Source organism: Euphorbia lathyris, chromosome 3 (genome assembly GCF_963576675.1).
Source record: "Euphorbia lathyris chromosome 3, ddEupLath1.1, whole genome shotgun sequence".
NCBI lineage: Eukaryota > Viridiplantae > Streptophyta > Magnoliopsida > Malpighiales > Euphorbiaceae > Euphorbia > Euphorbia lathyris.
Genome location: NC_088912.1, coordinates 38883967 through 38895738, shown reverse-complemented (window position 1 = coordinate 38895738; position 11772 = coordinate 38883967). Strand labels below are relative to the sequence as shown.

At 38.3% G+C, this 11772-nt stretch overlaps 1 protein-coding gene across 1 annotated transcript; it reads left to right on the top strand.

The window, feature by feature from the left end:
- The first annotated feature begins 6271 nt into the window (after positions 1-6271).
- On the top strand, positions 6272-7217 carry LOC136221612 (vegetative cell wall protein gp1-like). Its single transcript, XM_066008998.1, has one exon. The coding sequence runs from the start codon at positions 6439-6441 to the stop codon at positions 6976-6978; it is 540 nt and encodes a 179-aa protein (XP_065865070.1). The 5' UTR covers positions 6272-6438; the 3' UTR covers positions 6979-7217.
- Positions 7218-11772: the final 4555 nt, after the last annotated feature.

The following is an 11772-nucleotide window of genomic DNA, read 5'->3' as shown; positions in this document are numbered from 1 at the left end:
GCATACTGAGAGAAGCCATTGGTATGTTTAATCCTCTTCAGTAAATTCCTATTCTAAAATGTAAATTTATGCTGAGTGAATTACTATGCTGAATGATTTATGCAAATGCATGCTGAGTGATAGTTATGCTGAGTACTTAACACAAAATACACATCAATACTGAGTCAATATGCACACCGAGTAGTAATCTTAAACTGAGAAATCATCCTTTCATATGCTACTAACCACTCAGAATCCAAAACGCTTAGTATTCTAAACGCTGAGTGTTAGATCCGTTGCATTAAATGCAAAAGCACGCGTATAGCCACCTAGGATGACGTATGCGCCGAATGTGTCATAAAAGCCAGGATCTTTGTCGGTTGACAATCCCAAGGCAAAACTGACACATGGATTCGATAAGATCCACTCTTCACCGCTATAAATAATCGGTAAATCCCCATTCTTTATTTTCTTTACACCTACCGAATTCTAAGGCAAAGCTTTCTCTCTAAAAACTCTCAAAGCTTCCCAAACTTGTTCTGAAACTATGACTAAAGTTTCCGTCAACATCTCCGGTGCCGGTCACCCTAAGACCAGCTCCGATGAACCCTCCAGGCAAACTTCTGTGCCTGAAACTGCCAAGGTCACTACGCCGAGCAAAGGCAAAGCTGGGCAACCTGCCTCCTCCAAAGGAAAACCGACCAAGGCCAGAACCTATACCAAGGTTTTTGATAACATTAGCGAATGGAAAGTGGACTTCTCACGATGGGTTTCTGAGAACTTCATGACATCCGAGCAACCCTTCTGCGAATTGATATCGAAGAATGGGTGGACAGAACTGTTCTCCATTAGAGATCACACCTATCCTGACCTAGTAAGGGAGTTCTACCACAATCTCCGAGTTGCTGATGATAACCAGGACTATCTGGCAACTGTGGTAAGAGAAAAGACCATTTTCATAAACCCTAACTATCTGGCAAACTTGCTGAAGTTGAAAAATGAAGGAGCAAAGCTGAGAAGATCTGGAGATCATGACGGTACTGGGTACGAAGTCACCTTCTGTAAACCTGAAGGCCACTCAAGAGAAGTCTCCAGTTCCTCTATAGGTCAGCACCAAAAGATGGCTCACTATCTACTGACCTACTTCATTTATCCTAAGATCAACTGCACCACCTCAGCAACGAACTTTGAGCAATGCTTCATATGGTATATGCTGACATACAAACCGATCAACATGCCAGTATTCCTGATTGCTGGGTTCGCTCATCACCAGGATCCTCATTGATCATCAAATAGACCTAACTGATGAAGTTAAAGCTAGAGGATCTGAAATCACAGCTGCTTCGCTGAGCGCTTTGAAGTTCAATCAGCCCCTAAAGAAAGCAAAAGCTGCCGCTGCTGGTGAACAACAAGCTGAGGAAACAGCTCCAAAGCAAAGGAAAAGGACAAAGGCTCCAGCTGCCCGCAAGAGGAAAGCTGTTGGAACTCCTTCAAAAAAGGCTGAGCCTCAGGCCAAAAAGCCTAAGTCAGCTGCTGAACCAGGTCAGGAGAGACCTAAGTCAGCTGAGAAAAGGAGCAGGCAAGATGAGCCTGAAACTGAGGAAAGAACAGATGCTGATGTGCAGCCTCAAAAGAAGCAGAAGTCTTCTACACTGACTCCCATTGATGCTATCCCTACTGACGTTGTTGTGCCTGGTGATTCTCACTACACACAGTGTCTAGGAACTGTAGCTGAGCATCAAGAAGATGAGGTGCATCTGGACGATCAGTTCATTGCACAAGTTGAGGAAGAATTGGATGGGGAGGATGAAGAAGATTAGGAACAGGGAGAAGAAAACAGTGATGAAGCTGACTCCGAGGAGACAGCTAGTGAGATTGAAGCTGAACAAGCCAATACTGAGTTGGCTGCTGGAGAAGAACAAGAACATGACCAACACAATGTTGATCAAGTACAAAAACAAGCTGACCAGCTTAATGCTGATCAAGAAGCTGATCAAGAAGAAACTTCTCCATCTCACTCAGGAGAGTCTATTCAAGCTGACCCTCCTCCTCGCAGAAGAAGATTGGTTAAGGCAAGTCAGAAGACAGTCAGTGACATTCCTGTTCAACAACCAACCCTTCCTGACTTTGTTATTCAGAAGCCAACTAAGGACCCTTCTGCACTTAAGCTGAAATTTTTCAGAAAGCAACCATCCTCTACTCCACCGGCCTCTCTAGAAAAGCAAGCCTCTGTTTCTTCACTAAAGGAACATGCCGACTTGAATGCTTCCGCAAATTCTACGAGTCAAGTGGAATCCATTCCCGTTGATGCTGTCAATCCAAGCATTGTACTGACTCAGAACATTCCTGTCTCAGTTAGCACCGATAGCATCCGGATTACTTCCTCTCCACTCAACATCTCTGCCGATGAAACTCTTTCCCAATCTAACCAAGTGCAGATTGAAAACACAACTCCAGTCACTGACCAGGTCATCCCACTTAAACCTCTTCCAACCGGTCACACTGATGTCACTGGACAACTTAATGAAGGCTCCCTAAGCTACATGAATGCCACTGAGTCTAGTAAATGAATCATCGACTCAGTGCAGACATTGATCAAAGACCTTCAACAAACTACTCCTGCTGCTGCTGAGTCTTTTACTGTTGAGACAACTCAGCTCTCCTATGTAACTCAGCTTCTCAACGAAGTTAAGGGATTCAAGGATTTGCTGAGTCTCATCATTACCTTTTAAGCACAGCAAGCTAAGCAGGATTCCATCGCAAAGCTGGCTGAGATCCAGCTGACAACAGTTCAACATCTCAACGCTCTTCAAGAACAAGTTCAGACTTTGTCAGCTGCGAACACACGCTATGCTACTTCTGATGAAGTTAAAATGCTCTTTGCTCAGCTTCACACCGAGCAAATCAAAACCAACGAGCAAATGGTCTCCTATTCTCAGTGCTCAGTGGAGCAAATTGGTGAGGCCGTTCGATTGATGAATTTGAACAAACAAGAGATGGATACTGACGCTATGAAGCAAAATGAAATGCTATCTATCACCAGACAAACCTTCAACCACATACGTCACAGCAATGTTCAGCGTCAATACTATGACACCTCCTTACTCAAGACATTCCATCAAGTCGTTGCTGGTCTGACTGATGCACTTACTTGGGTAGGTAAATCTCAAGCTTTCATAGTCAGCATGATCAGCGCTGCTGAGCTTAATATACCCTCCGATGTCTCAGATAATGGAGTGGCTATCTTTGATGGTGTCAATGAAAGCGCCGATAGACTTAAAGCGCTGTCCACAGAACTGACCAGAGCCGTCTTAACCGACGCCTTTAGAATTCCTCCTCCCGATGCTGACAAAACGGGGGAGAAAGAACAAGCGAGAACACAGCATGAGTCTAGTCAGTCCAAACAGAAGAGAAAGAAATAGATATAGGCTAGCTCAGTATAGGCTAAGTATGTAGTCTCTATGCCTGTCTTCAACTTTTGTTTGTAAACGCTGACTACCTATATTAAATATCAATACTTGCATCTTCTGTTCAAACCCTGAGTTATGAATTATTTTTATACGATGTTGTGTATTAAGTCATTATGTATCTTCAATTGAATAAGCTATGTTTAAAGCTTATAAAATTTATTGATTGAACCAAATGCTGATAACATGTTTGACATTGACCTATATGTTTATAAAACATTGTCTTATAAAACTCATTGAACAACAAATTACTCAGCGCTCTCTGAATGTTAAAACCTTCCGCTTAATACTGAGTAAAATAGAATATGTTCCATGAGCTGACCTATATCCGAAAACTGACCTTAGACTTACTCGATTAAACTTTTGAATGTTTAGAGTAAAACTAAGTCAGTAGCTCAACCCTGACGGGGGAGTTCACTAAGTTATATTAGGTCAACTATCATGGGGGAGCTCAACATTGAGTTCTTCGCTGAATAGTTTTGCCAACATCAAAATGGGGGAGTTTGTTGAAACACCTTTCCATATAATTTTGATTTGACAAAATTGTTTAAGTATAATATTCTAAACACACTAAGTTTAAATGCTTTAATTTATTCTACTAATGTGTTTGTTCAATGTTGAGTTAAATTGTTTATAAGACACAAGGATTAAAAGGCCCAAGCCCAATACGGAAGTCAAAGCCCAAGTCAAACAGTTTAAAGCAACTCGGCCCGCGTATGTCAAAACGTTGCCGTTATGGACAAAACGCAACTCAGCGGAAGAAGGATCTAGAAGACCTTCAGGGAACAACTTCGGAACGAAGCTGCTGAGTTGATTCGACAAAGCGTACAAGACAGCAGCTGGCTAAGGAAAACTTCCAGACAAAGTATTTCCACTTTGGGTAAAGTTCAGACGACACAGTATGCTGTCCAGTTGACTTTACCATAAAAGGAGAGACATTCTACCGAGCTGACCAAAAGCTGACCGAGGACAGAAGATACTCAAATCTGATTGGCCGAGAGCTCTGAGCAAGTCAGGATGACAACGACAGGAAGCCGTTTCCCTCCAACGGTTATTTCGAAATTCGAAATGACCGATGCCTCAAGACATCTCTATAAATAGTGCCATCAGTTGCTTCATTCCACACAGAACTTGATCAAGCCATTACGCTGACCAAATTTCTACGCAAGTTCTGCAAGCAAAAAGCAAAGCAATCTTACACTAAATTTCATATCTTTTGTGTAAAAGTCTAGAGTGATTATTCAATCATCTAAGGTGTCTTAGCAATCATTGTTTAGGACAAACACTTATCATTTCTAGAGATTAGAAAGGAGAGGCTGAGTACTCGGTTATAGTACTCAGCGAGAGATTAGGATTGAGTAGAGGTATAGAGGAAGGTACTCTTGTTATACTCAGTTGCTAAGATTGTAAAAGGTTTGAGGCTCTACCTTTAAAGAGCTCAGTAGAGGATTCGAAAGCTCGGAACGTGTTCCGGGGACAGGACGTAGGCTTAGAAGCCGAACCTTGATAAATCTGCTGAGTAACGCATTTCTTACCTTAAACTCCTTATATATATTGCTTGCTTAAATAACCAAAAACTGACCAAGTAAAGAGGTCAAGCTGAGTTGTGCGCATCGAACATCTGAGCTCAGGAATAGACTCTAAGTGTTATATCCTGACTCAAGTTAAGAAACTGACCTAGTCACCAGTTGACTAAGCCAGTATCTTGCTGCTTACTCAGCGCCGCTGTTAAAACCTTTTCTCTTAAGAAAAGAAGTCTGCCCTAAATTATAAAAAGTTTAAATAGTTCCTAACCCCCCCTTGGAACTATACTTGTAACGTTATAAGGGACCAACACTAACATCCCCTCGTGCCCAGCCGCCGCCAAGCGATCCACAATTCGATTTTGTTCTCTGTAGATGTGGCTGAACTCTAAGGACTCAAAGGATGAGCCAAGACTTCTTATTGCTTTGATAAGGTTCTGGCTACTAAGACAAAAAGCATGATTATTAGAGATCATACTAATAGCCTCCATATTATCAGACTCCACAGCAAGCCTTTTAATACCCAGATTTCTGGCAAGCTTGACTCCAGAAAGAATACCCCAAAGTTCCGCTGAAAAGGATGAGCCCAAACTCAGGTTATGGGTGAATCCAGACAACCAGGCACCTCCCGCGTCCCTGAGCACGCCTCCAGTCGCGATCTTTCCATTGTTGAGACAGGAGCCATCCGTGTTCAACTTAACCACCCCATCCTTCGGCCTACACCACCCAACGAGTTGAACCTCTTTATTCTGGGTAGAATTGGCAAGGGGGTCCCCTTTGAAGCTCCCCGTAATGGTAAGGAGCTTTTTAGAGAAGAACTCGGGTAAGTTCTGAATAAAAACAGTCTTCTCACCAAAGATCTCCTCGTTTCTCCACTTCCAAAGGTGGTGACAGATAATAGCAAATAATGCGCTTACATTAAAGAAGAAAGAAAAATTTCCACCCAACCCGGATGTAATTCGAACCCATAACCTCCTTAGTCATAGGTATACTCTAAACCACTAGGCTAAATACTATTTATTTTTTTATTACGTTATTCCGTCCAAGCAATTCAAGTCATTTGATTGAATAACTTCATTATAAATTCGGTTTGATGGGATCGGATCATTAATAACATCTTTATCTCTTTAATTCAAAAATAATAATAATAAAAATTTAGGAAATAAATAATAAAAATCTAAATAACATGTATAAAATATTTCAACATTCTTTTATTTTCTTATTTCATATTTCTTTTTACATTTCTAGTTCTTTTTCTTTTTTTAACCTAGAATATTTATATATATAAATGAAAAAGAAACATATCGAGAAATCATAAGATTCAAAATAGAGAAGTTCATATCCTACCTCTGTTCTTCTCCTCCTCTTTCTCTCTTTTTCGGTCTCCAGCTTTTCAAAAACCGTATTTTCCTTCCCCTCAGATCTGCAACCGCCAAACAGTCTTTTCTTTTTTGACGCCATTCTCTTCCATGGCGACTAGATTTCTTCCCTTCCTTCTTTTTGCTTTTTTCATTATACCACTTGCTATTTCCTCAACTCCGCCTGAACCCTCTCCGAGCCCCTCCCCTGATTTACCCGCTGATTCACTACCTTCTCCTGCTTCATCTCCTTCACCTGCATCTGCACCTACATCTCCTTCACCTGCAATTGCATCTCCTTCGTTGCCGCCGTCTGATTCACCAATCTCATCGCCTCCAGCGCCTCCTCCATCAGATCTGGACTCTACGCCGCCTTCCTCTCCCTCTCCTGACAACTCTGAAGTTCCATCGCCATCGCCGTCTCCATCTGAATTGATGAGTGATATTAATCACAGTAACAATGTAGAAGCAGGCGATGTGGAAGAGGAGAATGGATCTTCCGGAATGAACGGCGGAAAGAAGGCGGGAGTTGCGGTTGGAGTGATTTCGGCGGCGGTTGTTGTAGGAGTTGGAGCATTAGTTTATAAGAAGAGACAAGATAATATCAGAAGATCTCAATACGGTTACGCGGCTAGGAGAGAATTGCTGTGAAGAGATCAGGAAAGAGGTTGTGAACTTAAAACTTGAAAACTATTATTATAAACATGGTTAGATCTTTGTTTAGATTCATTTGTTCTTAAAATTATTAGATTGAGTTGAGAGGACTAGTGGTTTCTTTCATTCATTGTTTTCTATAGTTGATTTGAATTATGTGATAGCTAATTATTATTGTAGTCAATAATGAATATATTGTAGTTGATGATTTAATGAGTGTTTCACTTTCTTTTGTTGATCGCAGTATTTTCTAGTTAACCAAACAGACATATTGATTCCGATTCAATACAATTTGAAAACGAATTGCTATTTGTTAACAATTATTGTTAATTATTGAAGCATGCTGTAAATCCATGGAAACTCAGAGAATTTCAGAGTTAATGATTATGAGAGATTTAAACTTTGAATAAAAAGATGACCAGTCAATAATTTTAGTTGGTTGTTACATAATATAGTAAGATATTGCAAATCCTGCCCCCAAATCTTGGTAGAATAGGGGTGTTAACGGTGACAGTCCATCACATAAATAAAAAAAATTCGAATTGTTAAACATTAAAATGAAATGAGTTATGCACTTTTTAATTAAAATTACTGTGCTTATATAGCTAATTGTCTTTGTTATCTCTAGGAGTTTAATAAATGGAATTACAATTAATTAATGTATTAAATTAAAAAAAAAAAATCAAAAGTTTAATAAATAAAAATGGAAATGACCAGCTATTAAATTTTTTCCTAATGTAAAAAATAATAAAGTTATAAATATGAATGAATTTATCGAAGAAATAATGTAAGCTTAAGAACTTACTATGTACGAATCATGCATTCACTAAAAGTGAAGTGACTATTTAAAACATTTTATAATATATATTTAACTACTTAAAACAATTTGGGTATACTTCAATTAATACTTCTCCATATTCTTGGTTCAAAAAAAAAAAATACTTCTCCATATTCTAACATTAGATAGTTTTTACTTCAAATCTCAACCTCTCTCCATCTTTTAATTAAAGTAAGGAAATGTATTTTAAAGTAAAGTAAGGAAATGTATTTTAAAGTAAGGAAATGTATTTTAAAGTAAAGTAAGGAAATGTATTTTAAAGTAAGGAAATGTATGGTAAAGTAAATGGGGTATGAAATAACAATTTAGATGGAATGTAACGTAAGTGATGGAATAATATAATTATATATAAAATTACTTCAATATCCTTTCATTTATATTAATAAAATAAAAAACAAATAGTAATTTTGGAAGAAAAATATATGTATCATGGTTCTCCTCCAATTTGAGGTGTAAGGAAAATTACACCAAATTCACTATCATTTACCATCATTGCTATGGTCTTCGATTACACCTCAAAACAAACAAGATTATCTAATTACATTTACCATCACTTACTTTCGAATACCATTATCCAAACAATCTCTTAGAAAATATATTGGTTGGTTGCACACCCTCTAACCATTCTACCTCATCAATTTCAAACAATTATCTTCTCAAAACAAGTTTTACCAATAATTCTATTTAGTGGTTAGTAATAATCGCACTATTCAATAAGTCTCATATGTCATATAATATTTTATTTCATTTACTTTTAATTAATTAAACTATTTTTAATAATAATAAATTAATATTAATAGAATAAAAAGATCTATTAATATTTATGACTTGAATAATTTATTTAATTAGATTAAAAAATTAATACGTAATATAATTTTTTCTTTCAATTTTAATCGATATTAGTAATTAATGAAAGTGCGAAATATATTAAAAGTCAGTGTTATCAGAACCGGATCGGACATCAAACCAGATTGATAGCTGGGTCATGTGTTACTTAATCAGACCGGATGGTTCAGATTGGTCGAACCGAATGACGTAATAAATAAATAGTACTTATATATATTTAATATATATATATATATTTAATTTAAAATTATTTTTATAAATTATATATATCCAAAACAAATTATAAATAACTTTTGATTTGTTATTTTTTGTCAACCCGAGGCTTAAATATATAAAGGATAAATGAAGTTTAGAATTGTTGGAATTAATTGGATATGGATCCAATTAGGCCCGCCCGAAATGGAACGGGCCCAAACCCAATAAGAATTAGGGTTAGGTGATCTATTTATTCAGTATAAATAGAAACCTTAATCTATCATAATTCTAAGAGAATTAGAAGAGAATAAAGAATTAGGTTTTAGAGATACAGTATCTCAAAAACACAAAAAAAAAAGAATTTTTCTCTCCTGCTTCCTCCTTTTGGCCGCCGCCCCCTCTCTCTCTTTGGGATTCGTCGTCGCTTTAGTTCGTGAACCAATTGTCTCCCTCTCCCAATTCTATTGGCGTGGTTGAAGGCTTGACCGGTGATACTAGATCGGGTGATTGATCCGAAATCCTTCCGGTGCAAATCAAGAATGGGATCTGCGCTACAAGAGGTAACCCGTAAACCCGTTTACTTATTCGGATAAATATATATGTTGTGAATATATGTTTATCCCAACATTGGTATCAGAGCCATTGGATCTAGTATTCCGTCTTTACCGCGAATCCGTTTGCATTTGAATCTTTTTTGAAAGATTAAAAATAATTCATTGTTATTATTTTTTTTATGATTATACACTGGAATTGATTGATTGCGTGATTAAATTGAATTAGGGTTCGATTTAAACGTTTTTTACTCAATTAAACCCGTTTAGGTTTCTGTTACCTTCTGATTTTTCGTTCCGCTCGTCAAATCGAAAAACCGACCACACCATCGAGTCTAGAGACCCCAAAAACCCTAGGTTCCATATATTTTTCGTCGCCGAAATCGGCCGGGAAGGCGGCGCGTGGTTGGCCAACCTAGGGGGGAGAAAATGCGTGTCTCCCCCCAGCCCGCCACGCGGCAGGCGCTGGTTGGCCAACCGGTGCCGCGCTGGCGCTAGCTGGACCAACCAGCGCGCGCCACGTGGCAAAGAACCCTCCACACGCGTCAGGCGCGTGTGGGCGCGTGGGGCCTCTTCTCGTGACCAATTTTTTTTCCGTTTTTTACAGAAATGCGTTTCTGAATTTTTGGGTATTTTTTCAAAATTTTTGGATGAGCAATTTATACAATCTCTTTTAATTAGGGTTTTCGGGGAGATGCCTGAAATGTTAAGGAGATCTGTGATTCGTTCCTTCCCTCGCCCGTTCCGTGTAGGAGAAATTCCCTACATGGAAGAGATGGAAGATTTTTTATGTTGGTTAAATGAACCATTTTTGTTTTTGGTGTGGTTGTGGATTTAATTTTTGGAACAAATTTTTTCTTTGGGGTTTATTATTCCAGTGTTATAATTTTTGTTAGGATTTCTATTGGAATTTTTGTTTTCTAATGGATTTTTAATAAAAAAAAATTTTCAAATATGTTTGGATAATTTTTTATTTATGGTGTGATTATTCAAATATATTTGGATAACCATTAGGATCCTAATTTAATTATTATTCGATTTTGATTGGATAATTTTTGGTATGTTGGATTGGAATTGATGAGCTTGAATAATTTTATGTGAGCATTTAATTGCGATTTATTAAATCAGTGATTAGTTATTATTGATTTAATGATTATCTTCGACCTTAGTAATTAAGATTAGTCAACATTAAGATCGAAATAATAAATCAAAAGTCATCTTAATTCCTTACAACAACCATATTTTTGTAATAAGTTGCAAAATCGTTATTTGTGAGTAACAAAATTCTCTAAGCATTAATGTATCTAATTAGTTGGATCTAATACTAAAGTGTAAAGGGTGATTTGAGCCACTTCGGTCTCATTTTCGAATTGAAATTTAGAATAAAAATTTGATTGATTAGATATAAGTTGTCTAGAGAATTCATGCGTGTATTGAACCTTTAATAACTTCTTACTAAGTCGTGCAATACCATTGTCGATCAGTCGTCAATGGCAGCAGCTAGAAAGTCTATAGTTGCTGAACTCAACAAAGACCTGAAATTAAATGGGGATAACTATGAGGTTTGGTCAATAAAAATAAAGTATGTGCTTGAAGAGCAAGATGTGCTTGCTCACTTGGATACGGTTATGGCCGAACCTGAGGATGGTGCAACTGCTCAGCTTCGCCGAGATTATACGGCATGGAAGAAAAAGGATTCCACTGCCCGCATCATCATGTTGAGTGCCATGGATGATGAGTTCACTAGGCAATTCTGTAAGATTGAGTCAGCTAAGGGCCTATGGGATGCCTTGAAGGAGAAATTCGGAGGTGTGTCTCTGACTAGGCTCCGCTCATTGACAATTAAGTTTGACACTTACAAGAAGAGGCCTGATCATACAATGAAAAAGCATTTAAGAGAAATGTCCAACATGATCAGTGAGCTGAATGAAGCAGGTCATCAGTTGACCAATTAGCAGAAAGTGCAAGCTGTTATCCGCTCTTTGCCAAACAGTTGGGAGCACATGAAGGTGCACCTAACCCACACCGAAGTAATTCAAACCTTCGATGCTGTTTGTCGCCACCTTGAGCTGGAGGAGGATCGTCTGGCATCGATTAAGATCAATGCTGAAGCCCATTATGTGGGAGCCCACTCAAGTGGGAGGCGTTCCAATCCTCCAAGGCAAAAGCGTAAGCGCTTCTATGGCCAGGGCAAAGAGCAAGCCAAAGAGCCTGTGAATACAGAAAATAGAAAGGGAAAGAGAACAAAGAACAGAAAGAAACTGAAGCTTTCACGTGTGAAATGTTTCAACTGCCAAGAAAAAGGACACTATGCAAATGATTACAAAGTTCCTAAGGTACACTACACTAACTCACGTGTGA